At 40.9% G+C, this 24,568-nt stretch overlaps 1 protein-coding gene across 4 annotated transcripts in view; it reads right to left on the bottom strand.

Annotated features, from left to right (window-relative positions):
• CTNNA2 (catenin alpha 2) overlaps window positions 1–24,568 on the bottom strand; it is a 1,156,373-nt gene that overhangs the window by 458,186 nt on the left and 673,619 nt on the right. The window contains exon 8 of one of the 4 annotated variants that reach the window (XM_065927274.1): window positions 19,221–19,243. The exons of the other annotated variants lie outside the window; for them this stretch is intronic. Coding sequence (XP_065783346.1) covers window positions 19,221–19,243 — 23 coding nt within the window. The remainder of the gene's footprint in view (window positions 1–19,220; window positions 19,244–24,568) is intronic. 4 annotated transcript variants of the gene reach the window in all.

Below are 24,568 nucleotides of genomic sequence, written 5' to 3'. Positions count from 1 at the left end.
CCTCAATGCTTGGTGAGTTTCAGAGAGCAACACCACACTTATGTTACGTCTTTTGGCATTATGGCATCACAACCATCTAACTTCTAGTTTTGGCTTCTTAAGAACTCTTTATTCTTTTAGGCATAAAGCTATTCAACGGGCCCATACTTTGCCTTTGCAGATTTTTACAAAAGCCTTACAACCAATGTTCTGTTTATCTGCTGTTGGAAAGTTATGCTCAATTCATTTGTTCAGTCTTTATTAAACAAGTTATTTCTGTGCTGGCAAAAGGTCAATTTAATTGCACCAATAACTTTGAAAAAGACAGTTCAATCAATACAATTGTATTATATATGTGCACTAAAATTTACCTTGCGACTTCCAGAAGCAAATTGCAAACAATAGCAGTTAACAGCAATTTATTCCTGCTTTTCCCAAACTACTTCACTTCCTAATCCCCCTAAACAAATTCTTCTGAATGTATCCCTATATACTGCGGCTTGAAATCAGCTCGCTAGCCAGTATATCATTTAGACAGTTGTGGGACAGCTACTAAGAAAAGGGAAGAAATGAGTTCAGGTGTACTCCTCACCTTTAGTAATTGATAACTTAATCACATACTTTTATCCATTAATTGATCAATCAGGTCAGAAACCCTTTCATAAAGTCCATCTAGTAGGAAAGCAAACATTTGGTGCAGTGACAGATATCAAGTGAAGGACATAGAGCCCCTGATCTGAAGGAGTGCCTGTTTTACTTCCAAAGGCCAGATGTAAATAGGTAGAAAGTTAAATAGTGGTAACAACTTTAAATTGCTAGTCAAGATTAAAAAAAAAAAAAAAATAGAAGGAATGCCATAAAGCATCTGATTAGCCGTTGGATTAATAGAACAGAAAACAACTGACAGAGAGAGTTAGGGGAAAGAGGTTTCTTAGGCTTTGGTGGTTTCATAAGTTTTAAAGAGGGGGAACTCAAACATTCCTAAATGACAAGTAGGATTAGGATGGAGAAAGGAACAAATATGTGAGTAAAGGCACAGGGGATAGAAGTGAAATAACATGTTTGTGGGACTCTGAGGAAAGAACCTAACAGACAGTGGGCATGTATGGATTCTCTGTGGGTGAGTTCTAGATATTCACCCAAGATTAAAATCCTTCCAATTAGAGAATGTGAAAATTCAAGCAATACAAGTTATTTAAATACAAGGGTTTAAAATCGTCTTCAGATAAACTGAGCTTTCCAAATAAACATGATAATAAAAGGAATGGTTGGGAATGGGCCCTAAATGAAGATTTAATATAGAGTCCCACACTTGGCAATGGTGAAAATAAGAGGCAGAGTTTGTTGACAAAACATTTGCAAAGAGCAAAGCTTGTTCTGAACACCACAACCTTTGCAGGCTATTCCCACCAGCTTCAAGCAATAACAGCACACGTTTTCAGCTCAGCTGCCTTGGCTTTTGAAACCAAATGCTGCCCTAAGATAATGAATTCAAAAAGGGGAACTCAAGTGTAAACACTCAGCAATGTGGAAAATCCTTTTGTGCACTTTCTAATTTTCTGTTTGTTTTCATCTCTGCAGAGATGCACAGAAGCTAGTTTTGGGGGCAGGTTGAGTCTTCATCCAGCTCCCACTGTAAGTGTACTATGTTCTCTGTGAAGATTTCTCTGTTGACGTGCAGATGTGATGAGGAAATGAAAAGAATGCATAAGATTTCCCTCTGAGCACTGTGTTGAGAGTTATTGGTTTTACATTTCCTGGCATAGTTAAGGCCCAGAGCTAAGAATCCAATGACCCCTAGGCCTTCTTGGGTCCAATTCCATTTCATTCTGTAACATCCCATCCTGTCTAGTCCTGAAGCTTTGGGACAACAAGCTCAAGTAGAGTTCACTGTGGAGACTGGTGACCAAAGAGGGAGAATTGGTGTTTCAGATACAGAACTCTGCCTTCTGACTTTCTGTCATTATTTCCCCAACTGTTAATAACAGATATCCAAAATTGTTGTTATGGGGACTGGACAGAGCCTCAAAGTTAGACCTGGGTCAAAATCATCCCCTAGATTTGGGACTTTGGGAACATTTTTTGTTGTTGCTGTCTGTTTGCAGAGTGAAAATAATCATACATATAGCATATTATTGAAAAGCAGATTAAGGGAGGTAAGTTATAAAATAATTTTAGCAGAATGTCTGACAACAAATATTCATTCCCTTTGTATATGCCTTTTCCTGTGGATATTTATTTAAAATGCCTTTGTGTACCTGTGGTCTGAACTTCATCTTAGAACTTTAAAAGTATACAATTTGAGGGACTTCCCTGTTCGTCCAGGAGTTAAGAATTCGCCTTGCAATGTGGGGAATATGAGCTTGATCCCTGGTGAGGGAACTAGTGGTTCAGCGGGTAAAGAATCTGCCTGCAATGCAGGAGACTTACAAAAACACAGGTTCAATCCCTGGGTCAGGAAGGCCCCCTGGAGGAAGAAATGGCAACCTACTCCAGTATTCTTGCCTGGAAAATCCCATGGACAGAGGAGCCTGGTGGGCTACAGTCCATGGGTTCCCAAAGAATCGGACCTGACTGAGCTCATGTCGTGCATCCGGGGAACTAAGATCCCACTGCCATGGAACAACTAAGCCCTGCACACAACTACTGAACCCACGCCATAACTAGAGAGTCTGTGCACGGCCACGAGCGATCCAACATGGTGCAAGGAGGATCCCACGGGCTGCAACTGAGACCCAACACAGCCAAATACATACATATAAAATTGTATTAAAATAAAAAGACACAATTTTAATGATAACATCAATTAATAGTTAACAAGATATGCATATTAAATAATATGTAAATATCTTAATGAGTTACATACAGCACTCTGCAAAATGCTTTATAGCCAATGCTTTGCTCATATTTTGGACAAATCTTGTTTAAATAAATGTGTGAGTGACATGGGGACAACTAAGGAGGCTCCTATAGGACACAGGCTGACCTTGGAGATACGGCAAGTTCCGTTCCAGATGACAGCAACACAGCAAATATCACAGCAAAGCAAGTCAAACAATTTTTTTGCTTTTATAGTGCATGTAAAAGCTATATTTACATTTTACTACAGTCTATTAAGTGTACAAATACCATTATATATAAAAACAAGGTATTACCTTAATTAAAAAAACTTCATTGCTAAAAAATATTAATTATCATCTGAACCTTTAAAGTTCCACAGTCTTTTTCTGGTGGAGGGTCTTGCCTCAACAACCATGGTTACTGACTGATCAGAATGATGGTTGCTGAAGGTAGGGGTGGCTGTGCCAATTTCTTAAAATAAGGCAACATCTATCAAAATTGGAGTTAGTCCTCTCAAGTCCTCACACTGCCTTATCAACTCAGTTTATAAAATATTCTAAATCTTTTCTTGTCATTTTAATGATCTTCACAGCATCTTGACCAGGAATAGATTCCATCTCAGAAATCCACTTTCTTTTTTCATCCATGAGAAGCAACTCCTCATGCATTAAAGTTTTATCATGAGATTACAACAATTCAGTCTCACCTTCAGGTTCCACTTCTATTTCTCTTGCTATCTCCACTGCATCAGCAGTTACTTCATCTACTAAGTCTTGAACCCCTCAAAGTCATCCATTAGGGTTGGAATTGACTTCTTCTGAACTACCCTTAATGTTGATATTTTGACCTCTTTCCATATATCATGAATGTTCTTCATGATATCTAGACTGGTGAATCATTTCCAAAAGGTTTTCAGCTTACATTGTCCAGATCCATCACAGGGATATACAGCAGCTATAGCTTTACAACATGTGTTTCTTAAATAGTACAGTTTGAAAGTAAAATTAATCCTTGATCCATGGGCTGCAGAATGGATGTTATGTTAGCAAACGTGACAACAACATCAATCTCTTTGTACATCTCCATCAGAGCTGGGTAACCAGGTGCATTATCAATGAGAAATTGCATTTTGAAAGGAGTCTTTGTTTCCGAGCAGTAGGTCTCAACAGTTGGCTAAAATTTTTTCAGTAAATCATGTTGTAAACAGATGTGTTGTCATTTAGACTTTACTATTCTGCTTAGAGAGTACAAGCAGATTACCTTTCACATAAATGTTAAAGGCCCTAAGGTTCTTGAATGTGCATTGGTTTCAACTTTAGAGTCATCAGCTGTATTAGCCCCCAACAAGAGTGTCAGCTTCCCCCTTGAAGCTTTGAAGACAGGCCTTGACTTCTCCTCTCTAGTTATGAAAGGGCTAAATGACATCTCCTTTCATATTAAGGCTGTTTGGGCTCCAATAACAATCTGTCATCTAGTGTAAACAATCTTCATTAATCATCTTAGCTAGATCTTCTGGATAACTTGCTGGAGCTCCTGTATCAGCACTTGCTGCTTCATTTTGTACTTTTTAGTTATGGAGATGAATTCTTTCCTGAAACCTCATGAACCAATCTCTGCTCACTTCAAACTTTTTTTTTGGCAACTTGCAAAAAATTGAAAAGAGTTAGGGCCTTACTCTAGATTAAGGTTTGGTTTAAGAGAATGCTGTGGCTGATCTGACCTTCTATTAGACCACTAACATTTTCTCCATACCAGCAATAAGATTATTTTGCTTTCTTATCATTCATGTGTTCACTTGAGTAGCACTTTTAATTTCCTTTAAGCACTGCTCCTTTGCATTCACATCTTGGCTGTTTGGTGCAACAGGCCTCTCTTTAGGCCTATTTGGGCTTTCAACATGCCCTCCTCCCTAAGTTTAATCATTTCTAATTTTCGATTTAAAGTGAGAGACATGTGACTCTCCCTTTCACTTGAATGCTTAGAGGCCACTGTAGGGTTATTAATTGGCCTAATTTCAATACTGCTGGGTCTCAGGAATAGGGAGCCCCAAAGAAAAGGAGAGAGGTGAGGCAACAGCCAGTCAGTGGAGCAGTCAGAACACACACAATTTATTGATTGGTTGCTATCTTATACAGGCATGGTTCATGGAGCCCCAAAACAATTATAATAGTACTATTAAAGATCACAGATCACCATAACAAATATAATAATCATGAAAACGTTTGAAAGATCCCAAGAATTACCAAAATGTGTGCTTAGTCACTCAGTTGTGTCTGACTCTTTGGGATCCCATGGACTGTAGCCCATGAGGCTCCTCTGTCCATGGAAATTTTCGAGCGGGTTGGCAGTTCCTACTCCAACCAAAATGTGATACAGAGATAAGAAGTGGGTAAATTATGTTGGAAAAATGGCACCAAAAGATCGCTTGAGCAGGTTATCTTATGGAACATGAAGCTTCAATTTGTAAAAAAGAAAGAAAAAAAAAAACAATTTCTGCAAAGTGCAATAAGTAAAGCACAATAAAATAAGGTATGCTTATTTGCAGGCATATTTCTACTCTCTCCTAGAGAAGGAAAAGGCTACTCACTCCAGTGTTCTGGCCTGGAAAATTCCATGGACTGTATAGCCCATGGGGTAACAAAGAGTCGGACACGACTGAGTGACTTTCACTTTCACCTCTAATGGTCTGAAGAGGGGCTGGCTAATATCATACAAGTGATGGAATACCGTGAGCTTTAGATTTAGCCAAGCATGGTCTTCTCCTTTATTTTGCTATCCTTGAGATTAAAGACAAGATCAAGCCATAAGAAAATAGCAATAACCTAGGTTCCAGGAGCCCTGTGTTCAAGCCCAGCTCCACTACTAACAGTATGATCTCAACCAGGAGCAAATCACATCTCCTCTTAAGTATCAGACTCCTCATTTGATATATGAAAGCTAGGCACATTTCATTTTTTTTGAAGTGGTGAGATTCATCTTTTTAAGAAACTCTTACAGAGACCTACTTGCAAAGCATATGGACAAAGAACAAACAACTCCAGTTTTCTCATTTTCTCCCTTCTTTCAATTCCAAACCTGGCTGCCAGGAACATGATTTGAGAGTTTGAAATAGTAGTGTCTTTAAGACACTACCTGGCTACCGGAATCTAAGAAGCACAAAATACGAGAAGGAGAAGGGATGCTGTTTTCTGGTTTCTTTATGCTACACTGTCAACCTGCTCTAATTGAGCCATGCTATACAGACTGTCTGATTCTGCATTACTTCATGTTCCCAGGCCAGCAGTTACTAACTCTTATATAAAAATCTGGAACAAAACCCTTGACTTCAGAGAGAGGCCTCTCCAGGAGGTACTGCGTTTATAGTCACTTATATTCAGAGAGGAAGTAGGAGGAATTTCTGCCCTGGGGACTCGGGCTAAATGGCCATAGTCTGAAACATGTTTTGCTTAGTGAAGAACAGTCTAAAGCAAGGGTCCCCAAGCCCTGGGCCACAGGCTGATACCTGACTGTTAGGAACTGAGCTGCAGAGCAGTAAGTGAGCAATCGTCTTTCATGAGACTGGTCCTGGGGCCAGAAAGGTGCCAAAATGTCTAAAGGACATTTCTCTATCTCTGAGCATCATGTTCTAGTCAATGTGTGACCAACATTTTCTGAATTTCATAAAACAAAGGACAAAATAGATCTAATTTCCTTTCTTCTTACAGAAAAATGGTCAGGAATTTTAATTCATATTAAATGTATTACTCTATGGCTTCCCTGGGGATTCAGTTAGTAAATAATCTGCCTCAATACAGGAGATCCAGATTTGATCCCTGGAGAAGGAAATGGGAACGCACTCCAGTATTCTTCCCTGGGAAATCCCATGGACAGAGGAGTCTGGTGGACTGCAGTCCATGGGGTTGCAAGAGGTGGACATGACTGAGTGCTTAAATCACTAACATCACTACCAACAACCACAACCACAACCACCACCACGGTGTAAAAGTTCTTTAGCTGTCTGAAGTCTAACAAAGCAGACAGTTCGTGTTGATGTTAGGTCACTAATGTCTCATAATTTGTGTCTTCCTTCTTTATCCAGTCCAAGCTTTGACTCTTTGAACTGGGGGTAGAAACCAGAAACCAAGCTTAATGTAGACAGGAACGTGGGCTGGTCAGGCATCTCACAGTAAGGATCACAACTCTAAGTCAGTCAGAGTGTGGGGAAACTGAGACTGTCAGCTTGTGGAAATATATGTAAATGGCAAAGCCTCTTTAAAAAAAAAAGAGCTTTGTAGATTCTCTAAAAGATTGTTGCTGTTCAGTCACTCAGTCATGTCTGACTCTTTGCAACCCCATGGACTGCAGCATGCCAGGCTTCCCTGTCCTTCACTATGTCCCGGGGCTTGCTCAAACTCATGTCCATTGAGTCAATGATGCCATGCAACCATCTCATCCTCTGTCATCCCCTTCTCCTCCTGCCTTCAATCTTTGCCAGCATCATAGTCTTTTCTAATGAGGTGGCTCTTTGAATCAGGTGGCCAAAGTATTGGAGCTTCAGCATCAGTCCCTCTATTGAACATTCAGGATTGATTTTCTTTAGGATGGACTGGTTTGATCTCCTTGCAGTCCAAGGACTCTCAAGAGTCTTCTCCAACATCACAGTTCAAAAACATCAATTCTTCAGAGTTCAGCCTTCTTTATGGTCCAACTCTCACATACATACATGACTAATAAAAAAACTCATAACTTAGACTATTACAGACCTTTGTCAGCAAAGTAATGTCTCTGATTTTTAATACACTGATTAGCTTTGTCATAGTTTTCCTTCCAAAGGACAAGTGTCTTTTAATTTCATGGCTGCAGTTACCACCTGCAGTTATTCTGGAGCTTAAGAAAATAAAGTCTGTCACTGTTTCCCACCCCATCTATTTCCCATGAAGTGATGGGACCAGATGCCATGATCTTAGTTTTTTGAATGTTGATTTAAGTCAGCTTTTTCAGTCTCCTCTTTCACCTTCATCAAGAGGCTCTTTAGTTCCTCTTTGCTTTCTGCCATAAGGGTGGTATCACCTGCATGCCTGAGGTTCTTGATATTTCTCCCTGAAATATTGGCATTTCTTGATTCTACGTTATGCTTCATCCAGTCCAGCATTTCTCATGATGTACTCTGCATACAGGTTAAATAAGCATGGTGACAATATATAGCCTTGACGTACTCCTTTCTCAATTTGGAACCAGTCCGTTGTTCCATGTCCTGTTCTAACTGTTGCTTCTGGACCTGCATACGGGTTTCTTAGGAGCAGGAAAAGTGGTGTGGTATTCCTATCCCTTTAAGAATTTTCCACAGTTTGTTGTGATACACATAGTCAAGGCTTTCGTGCAGTCAATGAAGCATAAGTAGATGTTTTTCTGGAATTATCTTGCTTTTTTGATGATCCAGAGGATGCTGGCAATTTGATATCTGGTTCCTCTGCCTTTTCTAAATCCAGCTTGAACATCTGGAAGTTCACAGTTCACATACTGTTGAAGCCTGGCTTGGAGAATTTTGAGCATTTCTTTGCGAGCGTGTGAGATGAGTGCAGTTGTACAACAGTTTGAACATTCTTTGGTATTGCCCTTCTTTGGGACTGGAATGAAAACTGATCTTTTCCAGTCCTGTGGCCACTGCTGAGTTTTTCATATTTGCTGGCATATTGAGTACAGTACTTTGACAGCATCATCTTTTAGGATCTGAAATAGCTCAGCTGGAATTCCATCGTCTCTACTAGCTTTGTTTGTAGTAATGCTTCCTAGACACACCTGACTTCACACTCCAGGATGTCTGGCTCTAGTTGAGGGATCACACCATCTCGGTTAATCTGGGTCAATAAGATCTTTTTTGTACAGTTCTGTGTATTCTTGCATCCTCTTCTTAATATCTTCTGCTTCTATTAGGTCCATACCATTTCTGTCCTTTATTGAGCCCATCTTTGCATGAAATGTTCCCTTGGTATCTCTGATTTTCTTGAGGAGATCTCTAGTCTTTCCCATTCTATTATTTTCCTCTATTTCTTTGAACTGGTCACTGAGGAAGGCTTTCTTATCTCTCCTTGATATTCTTTGGAACTGCATTCAGATGGTATCTTTCCTTTCCTCCTTTGTCTTTCACGTTTCTTCTTTTCTCCGTTATTTGTAAGGCCTACTCAGACAGCCATTTAGCCTTTTTGCATTTCTTTTTCTTGGGGATGAGTTTGATCACTGTCTTCTATACAATGGTAGGAACCTCTGTCCATAGTTCTTCAGGCACTCTGCCCATCAGATCTAATCCCTTGAATCTATTCGTCACTTTCACTGTATAATCATAAAGGATTTGATTTAGGTTATACCTTAATGGCCTAGTGGTTTTCCCCACGTTCTTTTATTTAGTTGTTCACCCATAAAACCATCACTAGATTGTAGAAATGAGTGTATCCCTTACCCCTTACAGGTTCCTTGTTTCCTCTTTACTCCGTCCTTCCCACCCTTCCCCATCCCACTCCCAACACCAGGCAACCACTGGTCTGTTTTTTTCTGTGCTTGTTGATTTAAATTTTTACAATGTTGAGTTGGTTTCTGCCATACAACAACACAAATCTGCCATAATTATCCATACATCCTCTCCCCTCCTAGCCTCCCTCCCCTCCCCCATCCCATCCCTCTGGGTCATCACAGAGTGCCAGACCGTGCTATCTGCGCTCCACGGCAACTTCTCCCCAGCTGTGCATCTTACACCTGACAGCGCATATATGTTGTTGCTGCCTTCTCCATCCGTCCCGCTCTCTCCCTCTCCCACTATGTGGATATGTCCACAAATCCATTCTCTACAGCTGTGTCTCCATCCCATTTTCTTTCACTATAAATGATTCTATATTTTCTAGACTTTTCTATAAATGGCATCAAACGGTACATGCTCTTCTTGTTTAGCTTCTTTCCCTCGGCAAAAATATTTTAGATTTCTCCATATTACATCACCTATTAACAGTCCATTCAGCTTCATGGATGAGTACATTTGACTGTGTGGCTGTACTACCATCCTTTCATCCACTCTCCAGTCAATGGACATCTGAGTTGTGTTCAGTTTGGGGTTATCACTAGTAAAGCTACTAGGGACATCTGTGTACAAATTCTTGCATGTGTTCATTTCTTCTGGGAAAATACCTGGAAATAGAATAGCTGGTTCATAATACAGTTTCTTAACTTTTTAAGACCAGCAGCATTCACAACCACAGCGAGGGAGGGAGAAAGTGGGACGAACGGAGAAAGCAGTAACACCATATATACACTATCAGGTGTAAGATGGATAGCGGGGGAGAAGTTGCTGGATCGAACAAGGAGCCTAGTCGGGCCCTCCTCTGTGAAGACCTGGAGGGGTGGGATTTGGGGAGGGGAGGGAGGTTAGGGAGGGAGGGGATGTATGAATTATGGCAGATTCACGTTGTTGTATGGCAGAAATCAACACATCACTGTAAAAATTTAAAACACAAACAAACACAAAAAGAAAACAGACTAGTGGTTGCCTGGTGATGGGAGTGGGATGGGGAAGGGTGGGAAGGAGGGAGTACAAAAGGCAGAGGAAGCTGTAAGGGGTAATGGATATACTCATTATCTTGATTGTAGTGATGGCTTCATGGGTGAATAACAAAAAAGAAAGAAAAAAACTTAGCAAATTGTACACCGTATATATGTGCAGTTTACTGAATGTCAGTTATGCCTCAGTGAAGCTGGTTTTGTAAAAGATCAGAGAAAGGACTTAGAATAAAATAGAAGAGACAGAGAAATGCTCCCATAGTTTCTGTAGGATGGATGACTCCTATAAAGCTTTTTTCTCCTCACCACTGAGATAAAAGTCAAAACCAAACCACAGTCTCATGTGAGAAGAAGATTTATAAAATAATGTTCCATTGAAAGGCACTGTTCAATGTTTCTCTAAATAAGCCGACTCATACTGTGGGTTCTCTCTAGCTTAAAGCATAGTTCTGCTCTGCTTTGGGGCCTATATTAGAGATATTTCTCCCTTGTACCTTCAGAAACTATTCCCTGTGCTTTGCTGCTTGCTCTGCCTCTCTCTCTCTCTCTCTCTGTGGTCCAAGTGGAAGCCCAGTGGCTGGGCTTTAGTGGCAGCAGTGATTCTGCTCCTTCTAGTGGCATCCCTGCAGAACAAAGAAGATGCACCCACCCAAAGCCATCACTAAGAGAAGGGGGCAGATGCAGCCTGGCAAAGGCCCAGCTGGGCCCAGGCTGATGCTCAGCTCCAATATCCAGATCAGGGAGCAGACTCTGAATGGGAAATATTGTCGTTTGACTTGACACTGGGACAGGGAGAGCCAGACAGATGTAAACGTTCCCTGCACAGCACTACATGGCTAGACCACAGGAGGCTGGCACCTTTGATTTGGCTCTCGTGGCACCAGAAGAAAAGCCAGCAATGCTGGGCTATTTTTAATGTTCAAAGAGCCTAGCAAAAGATTTATGACTACAAATACATAGTGTGGGAGAGATAAATTGGAGCAAGGCTCTCCCAGCTCCAACAGAGGAGTCAGCCTGCCAGGCTGGTCAATAAAGTATTTAAGCCCTGAGTGCTGTGTGGGTTGTCATAGATTAAAATTTGAAAATCTTTTATGGTGTAACAAGGTCCTTAATTATAACTCTGGGTTTTGGATCATCTGCAGGTTGTGCAAACAGCAAGACTTATGCTACAGAGAACATCCTTGGCTCCAATAGCCTTTAAATCCAACGTCCATGAGAGAAAATACTCAGTTCTCAAGTTCAGAATTTTGTCCCAGAATAAAGGAGTCTGATGGATTTCTACCATAAAGCCGTCTTCTGTCTCAACTGTACCTGATATTATTTTTCTCTCTTATATGACATTCATAGAATCTAATGAGTTAGCTGAAGCTTCAAGTATTTGATTTAGCTTTCAACTCCTTTTTCCTTTGTCACTCAATATTGCTAAAATATTCTCATTCTTCCTGAAATTTAAGATACATGATAATTTTACTTGCTGTGGATTTCAGTGGCTGATTAGCATCTTTGGTTGGTGGTTACTAGATCAATGGCCTCTCTTAGAACAAAAGAGTCTTGAATAACCAACAGGACTTGATTATTAAAATATTTTAACTATGATCAGCAGATCTTTCTAAAGTAGTTTTGTTTTTTGAAGTACAACTAACAGGAATCTAGAATAATGTTAACAACTTTAGACTCCACTCTTGGGACTCATTTTTAGTTCCAATTGCCATATGATCAGGTAAACTCAGAGCATCAGTAACCCAGCAAAATCAGCCTATATAAGTGAATCTTCCCTTATATATATAAAATATGATATATAATATACATATATATATATGAAACCCTTAATGATCACACATTCCCATGTGAACTCATCTGGCATCTATAAATTACTCTATGGGACTAAGACACTAGTATTAAAGATGAGTGAACAAGAAAAGTAAAATCATGAATTTAATATGGAAAAGAATTTTTTTTTTATGGGATCTTAATGCTGTGTGGGGAGGGATGAAGAATAAGGATCTGGACATGGAACAAGTAAGAATATAGGTTACTGGGGTATCTGAGCCAGAGAGATTGTACAGGCCCACAGTCAAGAGATAAGCTGAACAAGCGATGTGGGAAAGAATTGGGTTGTGGTGTACACATCTGTGGGGATGGCGGGAGGCAGGAATGGTGAGCTCTGAGAGTAGAAATCCTGAAAAGTAAAGTGCTACTAGGAAGCTGCCAAGCGCTGACAGCATATATGCTCTCAAATCTGGTTTGGGTTCAAGGCATTGTGTGTATTCTGTAAGGTGTCTTAAAGTCAAGGCCATTTGATGAGTGATACTGTTGATCATTCTCTCATGTGTGTCTTAGATGCCCCTTTCAGACTGGGTAGGGACTTTGTTTATCCTTTTCCAATATACCTCATTGGGATGTGCCCCAAGTCAGTTCACTGTGGGTATTCAAGAAATACTTAGTATTATGTTCCTTCAATACTTTCTGAAAGGTATGTAGGAAGGTCCATCATTTCTTCAGTTTTAGAAATACATTTATACATATGACACCCTTTAATATTTTTGCACAATAAATAATTGATTTTCTGACAATCACCCAGTTTTTAAACAGGGTGGTCACCCAACTTTCGTTCCCTAGCCGAAAGTTATTTTCAGCACAAGGATAATTTTCCCAACATGAGAGCATTCTTTTCAGGTTATATCAAAAGTAGGATTTAGCAGAAAAATTGTATCCAGTACAGACACTTGAAATATAGTATGGTAATTGAAATCTCTGAATATATACATGGATTGAAGACATATGAGTTACTATAATCAATTATGCTCACTGTCAACATTGTGTACTCCTGAAATGTATGAATTTTTAAGTGAAAAGCTATTTTGCTAGCATGGTAAAAAATCTTCCTCTGATGTAAAATATCTTAGGCTCCCTCTTAGACATTTTTATGAAAATTAGCTTCTGTTGTGTTGCTGTTCAGTCGCTAAGTCATGTCCGACTCTTTGCAACCTCACAAACTGCAGCACGCCAGGTTTCCCTGTCCCTCACTATCTCCCAGAGTTTGCTCAAACTCATGTCCATTGTGTTGATGATACCATCCAACCATCTCATCCTCTGTCGTCCCCTTCTCTTCTTGCCCTCAACCTTTCCCAGCATCAGGATCTTTTTCCAGTGAGTTGGCTCTTATCATCATCTGTTGTGAATAAGGACTATTAAGACTCCCAGGAACAGCACCCATAAATCAGCATGTTGTTCCTTCTGCCACTAGTTGTCTGGTGCTAAGTGTTGGGATTCATCCCTGAGGTGCAAATTCCACTGAGCTGGTCTTGGAGATTTTGAATGTTTCTGCTGGTTTCTTGCCTTGTGGTGAGCTTAACTTATCCTGGTGACTGCGTTCCTTCCCCCATCCCATCTCTCTATTTCCAGAGTGAAATACTTCTTAACTCAGATGCCAGTCCCTAGACATGGTATATAAATTAAGAGGCTCATTTTCTTAAAACTAAACCAAGTGGCTTGTTAGGGAGTGCTTATTTCTCAAGAGCCTGGGTCCCATGAGAGTCTTGGCATTTTCCCTGAGTGACTGTCATGACGCAGAGGCCCCTCTACTAATACTGCCTACAAAGACTCTTTTGCATCTGCCTGTAAAACATCCTTCATGCTTTCCTTCCTCAATCCTTTTCCCAGCGTCATGAGGAAAAGGCACAGAAGCCTGTAACAAAGGCTTATCAAGACTCGAGGGCTTCTAATTAATTCCTTGTAATGTTATTTCTTACATCAATTAAGTTCTGGGGATGCTGCAACTCCCCGTCAAGACCAGCTCTCTGCAACTGAGGAGTGGGAGACTTTTGTATGGGAAGTGTTTATTGGGCCTTGACTGCTCAAATCTCTATTAGCCCCCCTCCTGCTCAAGCATGTGACCATTATCCCTTGCTCTGGGGCCTCAAACAGTCTTGAGTAAAGCAACTCCAAGAGGTCATACAGTCAAGAATGAAAATTTGTTTCCAGAGGCTCCTTTGGAGAATGCGCTATTATACCACAGAAAGAGTCGTAGCACCTTTCTCTAGATGAGGATACACTCACTAGAAGTCCTATGTCCTTGAAAGGCATAGACACCTCGACGTAGTTTGAAAAGACCAGGGGAGTATCTAGAGGGATGTAAGAAAAAGAAATGTCAAAGAGAAGATACTGGCTCCAGAAAAGTTGCCAGTGATGGATACCCAGCACAGGCTCCTAGAGAGAAGGGTAAGACAGCCCTCAACAAAAGGCAAGTCAAGGACCACCTGAAGTCACTACCATTTTTCCCAGATATAGAATATAGAATCTTCATAATACTACCCCTTTTTCTTACTTCATTTCCCAATCTCCAGCTCCATATTCAAGACAGCATTCTGAGAACTCATCCTTATGATAAATCAACACAGACCCTTTGGGCATCGCAGTTAGAGGTGCTATTCAAAACCTTCCTGCCCAGGGTTGGGCTATACAGGTACAAAGTCTACCCAGTCTCACTTGACCCCTGAGGAAACTTCCATCTGAAGAGCAGGCCTAATTTGGAGTGGACCAGGACAACACCAAAAGGGACTGCTTAACCTCTCACACTAGTATCACCAGCACCACCGCTGAGAAAACACAACAGCCAGCCTTGAGGTTTCTCCAAAATGACGTATTTTAAACAGTCACACACTCAACTTGCCAGCAAAAAATGTAGACATGAAGTCATGTTTCCAAGGTCATCAAGCTGGATAACAGCAAGGCTGGAATCAAAGTCTCCAAACTCGTGCCTCAACCATGTGAAGTGAAAGTGTTAGTTGCTCAGTCATGTATGACTCTGTGACCCCCAGGGACTGTAGCCCGCCAGGCTCCTCTGTCCATAGAATTCTCCAGGCAAGAATACTGGAGTGGGGAGCCATTCCCTTCTCCAGGGGATCTTTCCGACCCAAGGATCGAACCTTAGTCTCCGTATTGCAGCCATATTCTTTACTGTCTGAGCCACCAGGGAGCCCTGTCTCAACCATAGAGGATAGCCATTCTCTTGTAAGATACTTATTCAGAACTCACACCTCTGAGGTCATGTTTACTGATTCAAGGATTAGGCTCCGTGGCCTGACAGTGGGATGGGATCTGTGAAAATCCAGGGCAGTTTTAGCTGTTGGGAGGACACAAAAGCACACTGTGCATTTTTTTCTATATACTCTTGCTGTTCCTCTCAAAACAGAAGTTTAGGAAAAAATGCCTTCTCTCTGTGTAGCAATAAATTTTTCAGAATATACAAATAGGTGCCAGCTCACATTTAATAGTGAGGAGAATTCTATCATCTTGGATTCTCTATCTCTGATGAGTAACAAATTTTTCATCTTTAGGAATGAGCCCAAGAAAATGATTTTGTTTTTCCTAGTGATTTGACAAACTCAAGCTCTTTGACAGACAAATGCAAGCAAGTTCAGGGCACTTGCAAAAAGAGAGACAATAATCTAGAACCTAGTTTCCTATGTCTTTAGAGATTAAGCCATTCCCCTTTCCTCCTGCACACACAGGTAGGTTACATTTCCCAGCATCTCTTGCAATCAAGTGTGGCCAACTGACTGAGTTTTCATTTGCCGGGAGGACGGAGAGGACTAGAAAGCAGTAAGGAGAAAGAAGACACAAGATGGAAATAAAAGATGAATAGCAGTATGATTGCAGAAGAGGCTACCCACCTCCTGCACTGTGATACATCACTGCTTTGACCACTAAAATCAACTGCTTTGGGATGTGAAAGCAAGATACAGAAAGATAATTTGTTAATTAGCAATGACAGTAGAAGCAGAGACACAGGAAGGAACTGATTTGCACTAATGTTGCAACTCTAGGGACAGGAGGGGTGAATGGCAGCTCTACCACACAGAAGCTTTGATTCCACAGGGGGCTGTGGTTCTAGGTCTCCCCTGAGGCAGTCAGGGGTCCTTCTCTGTTCTGTCTCAGGGGTTCAGGCAAACAGCAGTGATCCCAATCTTAACCATAAACCTACATTAAACTGAGTTCACCTGAGTCTCTGCTGCTTACAGCAAAAGGACTCACCAATTAGCCAGTAGCGACCTGCTGTTGTGTCTGCTCCACTCATTGGCCACATGGCTTCACCCTTGACTTTGGCTGGCTTCCACTGTTGCCAGTGATCAACAGTTCCTCAAGAGCAGATATTAGCCCTAAAACTAACACTTTGAAAAATCTCCTAAAATGGTTAGTGTTGGGCTCTCTGCTGACACAGAACTGCATTGTGTTTTTCAGGGTTTAAGGTCCCAGTACTAATTATTAAAACCCCCTTTTCACAGGAGAAATGTGTGCTGAGCGTAATTCTATGTACCAAACAAATCTGCTTTCATATGTGCAGATTTGGACATTCACAATAATATTAAAATAATAGCACAAATGAGCTTTGAAAAATATTACTAAACTTACAAGGGAGTTAATAATCTTTAGAATCTCAAGTGTGTTCTGAATTTTCATAAATCTAAGAGTGGAGCTTGGAACCAGATATACCAGATACCAACTAATTTAACGCTTACTTTTAACAACATATGTTATAAACAAGTCACTAAACGGACCTCAGACCAAGTAAGTTAACATTTTTTAAAGTACATTTTTACTGGAACACAACCTCACCCATTCATGTACTTTTGTCCATGGTTGCTTTATAGAGTGGAGCAGTTGTGACAAAAACTGTCTGGCCCACAAAGCTAAGACTATTCACTATCTGGCCCTTTGCAGGAAAAAAAAAAAAAAATTATTAAACTCCTGGATTAGAAGAAATACTATAATATCCGTTTTCTCTATTTTCATAATACTCTCCATTACTATGTCGTCTTCTTTCATCCCCATTATTTCCACTATGGTTCAGATACAGGGCCTGCTCCTCTAGCCATGGCTGTAGTCCTCACTACATCTCCTACTGTTCCTTCCTCACGCTCTTGCCTGAGCCATCAGCAACAGTCATCTCTTCCACAGGACTGGATCAGTTAGGTCAACACAAGTACCAAAATGACATGATCCCTACTTTTGACTTTGACAGGTCATCAGCAAAAGAAAGAACCCCTCCCAAAATATTACAAAAGCATAAGATAGATTAGTGATATGCTGACTGAAATATTTCTTCTGTAAGCACAAAGAGAAAGGTTGGAGGTAGGAAGAAGAAAAATGATGCAGAAAACTAATGCCTTCTGCTATTAATGCTTCTTCTACATGTAATATTTATTTAAAGCATAGTCAGACTTCTCACATTCTTGGGCATGGGGATGGAGCAAGGTCATAAAAAACCACTTATTTAAGGTGGTGGTACCATGAAACAAGGGCTTCCCAAGAGGCTCAGTGATTAAAAAATCTACCTGTAATATAGGAGATGGGGATTCAGTCCCTAGGTCAGGAAGATTCTATGGAGAAGGAAATGACAATTCACTCTAGTAATCTTACCTGGGAAATCCCATGGACAGAGAAGCCTGGCAGGCTAAGGGGCCATGAAAGAGTCAGATATGACACAGTGACTAAACACCACCACCGCCATGAAGCAAATGTCACATTATCATTTCTAGAGCAGCATCAAAGACCAAAAGGACTCGATGTAGCCTCCTACAAGAATAACACTAATTATTAATAGGAGTCTCTTCTTGCCCTAACATGCAATCAAGTAGTTCTTCAAGGTCATAAACCAAAGTCTAATTGTGATTACCTGGATGAATGTGGACCACATTCAATCCCCAGCCAGATGGGTGTCCTGAAGGCATGGATGTCATTTGGCTGCACAGATATCTCTCCACGGCTGCTTTTTCCAAATCTGACTGCTAATTGTAATCCCTCCTAAAGAGATGGCTTTCCTAGCAAAATATGATAGCATTAGCTCCAATCATGTCAATATAATTAAGTTTCCGTCTGTCTGTCATGTCACGGATAACGGCTGAGTGGATTTTCATTAAATTTGGAGGCTATGTGTCATATGGTAAAATTAATTTGGGGGACTGATGGGGGGTGGTCATTGCAAAAATGAAGTGAAGTTATTCCCCAGGGCAGCTGCACTGAGGTAAGACAGGAGATCTAGATGTTCTTTGGCTAGAAAAGACAGGTCAGAAATATTAAAATGCCATGACAGACAAAATAAGTGCTGGTTTCTCATGAGTCTCAGATGGAAATTCACAGCCATAGACATTCCCAGGGGCAGCTGCCACTATACAGCGGGCTGCTTCTCACACGGGCAACTCTACAGAGGAGTGGCCCTGTGTGCAGAGTGATATGCATTTATTTAGAGACAATTAATAATTATTGTAACACTTCCAAGGCTGGCTAGTCCTCAGGAATTTAAAGAAGCTACCCTTGTGTATCAGTATAAGTAAACAAACTTATAGTGATTGTTACCAAGTTTACTACTGAGTTTCTAGTCTGGCAGTGTGTAATCCATTCGATTATGTTCAGCTGCTTTTTGTTACAAAGCAGCTGAACAATAATTCTCTTTTCCCTAATATAGGATGGGCAATGGTCACAGAATATTTTAGGAGTAAAGTGGATGAATCAGTCTTCCTTGGACACCTAGCCACCAAGTGAAATGTGAAAAGTAAAGCTATTAAGTTAGGAAATTCAGGCTGATTTCCAGTTTGCTACAAATCAGCTTTTTAGTTAACCTTTCTCTTCTTTGGTTGTGTCATCTATAAACTGAGGTAAAAACAACCCCTTCTTGTCTCAGCCAAGGTTCTTTAGTCACAGGAAATAGACGCCTTCCAGGCAGGAAGCTAGGGCCAGGCCTCATGTAGGCCTGAACCAGGCAGTGAAAAGCCTATCTCCCCGGGATACTTCTCTTCAGGTCTGTTTCTTCCCTACTTGGCTTCTATCAGCCAGCTTTCTTTACTTTGTTAAACACATGGCACTAAAATAGCCACTCCACATTTGCAATCCATCCAGGCTTCTAGTTAAAATACTCTGAAACAACAATTTTGTATTAGGCTCACAAGAAAGAAAAATATGATTGCTCAGCCCAGTTTACTTCTGAGTCAGCCACTCACCTCTATAGCCCAATTAGGATTGGGTATGAGAGACGCACGGGGCTTCCCTAGCCATTTAGTGGGTAAAGAATCCACCTGCATTGCAGGAGATGCAGGAGACATGGGTTCAATTCCTGGGTTGGGAAGACCTCCTGGAGGAGGGTATGACAACCCACTCCAGTATTCTTGCCTGGAGAATCCCAAGGACAGAGTGTGGTAGGCCACCGTGGTCCATAGGATCACAAAAAGTCGGACATGCTTCAAGTGACAGGGCATGCATGCACGCACATGAGAGAGGAGAGCAGGGAAGAGGAAGGGGTTTCATATACCACAAGCAGGGCATGCAAGACTGGGCAGGATGGACTTGCTAAGAAGGAGGAATGGGCTGGGTCGGTGGGAGGATGCTATAGGCTACATATGTACAGATGCTGCCCCACCACAGAGGGTCACACAGGTCATACTCTTGAATGACTATGAATCAGCTGGATGCTCAAAGTAGATCCAAACACAAGAGCCATGCTGGTTCCATGCCTACTTTCACACTGTGTTAGCCAAGAGGAATTTGGTTAAAGGTAAGAAAAAGTCCAATTCAACCTGACATGAGGTATTAATATAAGAATGTTTTTATTGACTCACAGAACTGGACATACAGAGGCAAGGCAGGCTTTAGAAATAAACTCTAACAAGGGGCTCCAGTTCTGGCTCCCTGAAATTCTCTGCTGTCTCCATGTGTGAGCTTTTTCTTCAGTCTAATAAGAAAATAGCTGATGCAGTGGTTTCAAGCCTGGTAACCACACAGTACAACATTTAGAAAAAGAGAAGATGTCTTTTCCTGAGACATTCTCCTAAGAGAGAGTACAGTTTACCTGAAGTCCCCCAAAACCTTCCCTTCTACGTGTGCTTTTTCAAATTAGAACTCATTCATGAATTATTCCTTGTGATCAGAAACTGATGAATGCCACAAACTGACAGGCTTATACCTGGGTTCCTACACCTATCTAGGGGCACAAGGATATGAGAATGGATGCAAAAACATCCCCAATACCCATCATACATCCTCAACCATCTGATTCCTCTTATAACTGACACAGAAAAATCCATTTGTTTAAGAAAACAGGAAGCTATTAAAAAAAAAAATAATCCTTTCCCAGCAACTATACCTGGAATTCCTTTAGCATGGAGTAAGTAATGTCCACCTACTCTCAGAAAACAGGGCTGAACATTTGCATTTAAAACATGAGGACACAGACAAAAATCACTGACATGAAATTCAGGGGTTTAGATTTGCTGTTACATAATGAGAAGGAATGGAGTTTCCCTGGTGGCTGAGTGGTAAAGAATCTGCCTGAAAATTCAGGAGATATAGGTTCAATCCCTGGGTTGAGAAGATCCCCTGGAGAAGAAAATGGAAACCTATTCCAGGATTCTTGCCTGGAAAATTCCATAGACAGAACAGCCTAGTGCGTGGGCTACGGTCCATGGGGTTGCAAAGAGTTGGACACGACTGAGCAACTTAAAAACAACAACAACAACAATGAGAAAGAATAGGAGGAAAATAAAGTACCATATGGGCTTCCCAGGTGGCTTAGATGATAAAAGAATCTGCCTGCAATGCAGGAGACCTGGATTCGATCCCTGGGTTGGTAAGATCCCTTGGAGAAGGGAATGGCTACCCACTCCAGTATTCTTGCCCGGAGAAGGCAAGAATGGACAGAGGAGCCTCGTGGGCTATAGTCCAATCACAAGTGATGAAGCAGTGCAAAAACATTAAATAGTGACATAATCTAAACAGTTTACTCTTTGTCTTCAATACTGCTCTGGCTTTGAGCAACTTTACCCCCATTTTTTTTTCTTTTATGTGTTCCTTTCTCCTAAAGGTCACTGACACGCAGTGAACAGTGGCTCTGTCAGTGAGGAGTCCCTTGTAATGAGTCCTCACCAACAGGCTTGGGCATCAGTTTTTTGTGACATCATGCATGAGGCAACACCTCAAAGGCAAGTTAAAAGGATGAAAGACCCACTGGAGTAAGACCTGAGGGACATGACAGCCAACCTTATAAATGACACCATCTTATACTGAAGACTGGTCCTGACTGTGTTCATTCATGGAAAGACTAGCCTTCAGTCTTGATAGAAAAACAGCTCAACCTACTTGCAATGCAAACACATGATGCTCTGTGTACTAACCACTGAAGCAACAAATACATATCAAAGAGCATATTTTGGGAAACAATTCTTCCCAGGTAACTTCCTTTCCTCCAAACTTTTCAAGATTCCAATGTCCAGGCCACACAAGAACTTAATAATTTAATAAAGAATGTAGTTCTTCTTCCACTAGAGTCTTGGAATACATGCTGTAATTTTGGGATTTTGTCTTTATACATTGGTAAACTGCCAAACATTCAAGTTTTTCCTGGGTCTCTCAGACAAGTCACAAATGTCATCTTTATTTTGTTTCTTCATCAATCAACCCTGTCCACATCTGGGGTCCAGTGAAGTAGAACCATGGTGGAAGAGCTGAGAGCGGGTAAGGCTGCCCCGTGCCTGTGATGAGCACCCAGGCAACATTCGTGGATAATCAGCACCAAAGGCAAAACTTGGGTTCACATCCGTGGACAAAAAGAGCCACCAGCAAAGTCAAGCATCAGCTTCTGTCTGTGTTTCTACCACGAAGAGTAATTATTAATATCTGAAAGTGTGAGTCAGTGCCTGGGAATGTCACTGTAGAGAGGCATTGCACCATCAGACAAAAGCTCAAAAATGCAGGAGTCAGACCAAACTTAGAGAAGCATCTAGTGTTTCATTTATAACATGAAGATGATTGTATCCCCCTAATAATACTGCATGGGGGAAAATGTCAGATAATATATTAAAAATTCATCATTCAGCCTCTGACCCGGTCAGCATTCAAAAAAGCAGTATTATTATTTTATTATTTTGATAAATAATGCCTAAAATGTCCCTCCTTAAAGACACAGACCTATGATAATTCACCCATGATTGTGAAATTAACTTATACTGACTAGGCAATAAGAAGTACAAAGGGATCCTAAAGAGGAGGCATGGGATGGATGACCCCTGTTTTCAAATATTCTGTGTCACCCTAAAAAACGGGTGACATTTGACAATGGCTGTGCCCATGTCACCCTGTGAATGAATAAGTTATCTCCTAAAACTGTTCTTAACCGAAGTTTAGCATCACGATAATGATGATACACATACACTTCTATAAGCAGGAAGTCTCCAGGGTTGATTTTTAAAATAAAATAAAGGTGAAGGGAATGGCAATCCACTCCAGAATTCTTGCCTGGAGAATTCCATGGACAGCAAAACCTGGCAAGTTACAGTCCATGAGGCTGCAAAGAGTCGGACACGACTGAGGGACTAACGCACACACAGGTGAAGTGGAGTGGTGCTTGGAGAGCAGGAGATCAAAGGTACTGCAACCTGGAGATGATTTTAAAAATGCAGTATCCAGAGGAGAGGTGTGAGGTGGGATAGAAAGGAGACATGCTTATATCAAATATTTTAATCACTCATCTGAGTGTCTGGTCATTTTGATTCCCAGTGTCATGAAGCATCTTTGGGGAACTGCTTCACTCAAGATCACGCATCAAAACTTTCCTATTCACACAGCTCCCAGATTTAAGCTCAAGAGAGAAATCAGGGTAAAGAGAGAGATATGAGGGAAAATAATGCAGAGGAAGCATGACTGCTGCATGTGGCTAAGCAAGGGGTGCACTGCATCATTCCAGGAGGAGAATTCTAATCAAAGCGCATGTCAAAAGCACGCCCATTGAGGTGGACCTGCTTGTACATAATTACCAGCAGAGGTCCTGTAAATTGCCAGTGATACTGTGAGACACCTGTGCCAACATGGTGCCTGCCACTAATGAATACATCTGATCAACCAGCACCCCCGGCTTCGGGGCTGCTTGGTGACTTTGGATCTTCACTAAATACTCCCAGGATTCACACATCATCGAGTATGGAGAGAAAGAGTTCTATTCTAACCATGTCCGTATCTCTTTGTCATGAAATCACAGTTGTTTGTTTGTCTAATTGGACCTAGAATAAAATCACACACCCATCAAGAAAAAACCATGAGCTGTTTGGCTTTAACCTGAAGTCTAGGCATGGTCCATGAAGCATATATCCCTACTAGCTGAAGCCACCAAAAGCCATGGGTGGAATAGCTCAATCCTCAACTGATAACGGATGCCACAGAAAAAAGTATTCAATTTTTGAAGGACTTAACTTGGGAATGACCAATTAAAAAACATGATACAGAAAAATTTTGTTATACGGGAAAAGGTTAGTGGCACACTTTCTGAATTGAGATCAAGAATGATTCTTAGACTCTAATCAGTATTTTTGTTTGCTGTTATAGCTATTACTTAAAAACAACAGGAATCCACCATCAGATAAACACTAATAGTACATCCAAAGGAAATTGAAATTGATTCTGTTCTAGAAGGCACTAGGATCAACAAATTTCATTTATGTAGGACCCTGTTGCTTTGACTCATGACTGGATGGGAAACAAAGTAACTATTTTAATAAAATCTAATTCTGCAGGGGAAAAAAAAATTATCCTCCTAGATTTATGCCACAGTTAGTGAGGGAATAAGTTTGACAGAGCCATTATATGTTATTCTATATACATAGCTGTTTTCACTGAAGTTACTTCAAGATGTTTTCCTTCCATAGCAATGGAGAATTTTTTTTCAAAAAAATTAAAAATAGCAAATTGCTGCTATAAAACATATATATCGCAAAAGACTCATATTCTGCATTTTTCTTAAACCACTTACAATAAAACCTTCATTTTTTTATGACCAACTCAGTACTGATTTCATGATTTGCAGCCAGAAACAACTGATTTCACAGCATCAGGCAGGCATAAATCTTAAGAACCTAAGTTCTGAATCCCAAAGCAGTGCTCAGAGATACAAATGAGATTTCTCCCCATAAACTGTGACTTGTGTGCAGCTTTGATTAAGGAACAAAGTTGAGAAAATGACAACTGTGTCCACCTTTTCTACCACTTAGGAAAACGTTCACAATTTTTTTTCCAACCATAAGTCATGTGTAAGGTGGAACTCTGGGAGTGGACTCACTCAAATGCTATTGCCTGGGAACAGTGATACATTTTCCAAAGGAGAGGTGAAGCCCTCCCCCTGTCAGGTCACTCATGGAGGCCAACATTTATTGTATTGTGTGTCTCTCTTTAAGAAAGATAATGA

Source organism: Muntiacus reevesi, chromosome 3 (assembly GCF_963930625.1).
Source record: "Muntiacus reevesi chromosome 3, mMunRee1.1, whole genome shotgun sequence".
NCBI classification, from domain to species: domain Eukaryota; kingdom Metazoa; phylum Chordata; class Mammalia; order Artiodactyla; family Cervidae; genus Muntiacus; species Muntiacus reevesi.
Note: the sequence above shows the minus strand (reverse complement) of the source record. Positions and strands in the feature narration are given on the sequence as shown.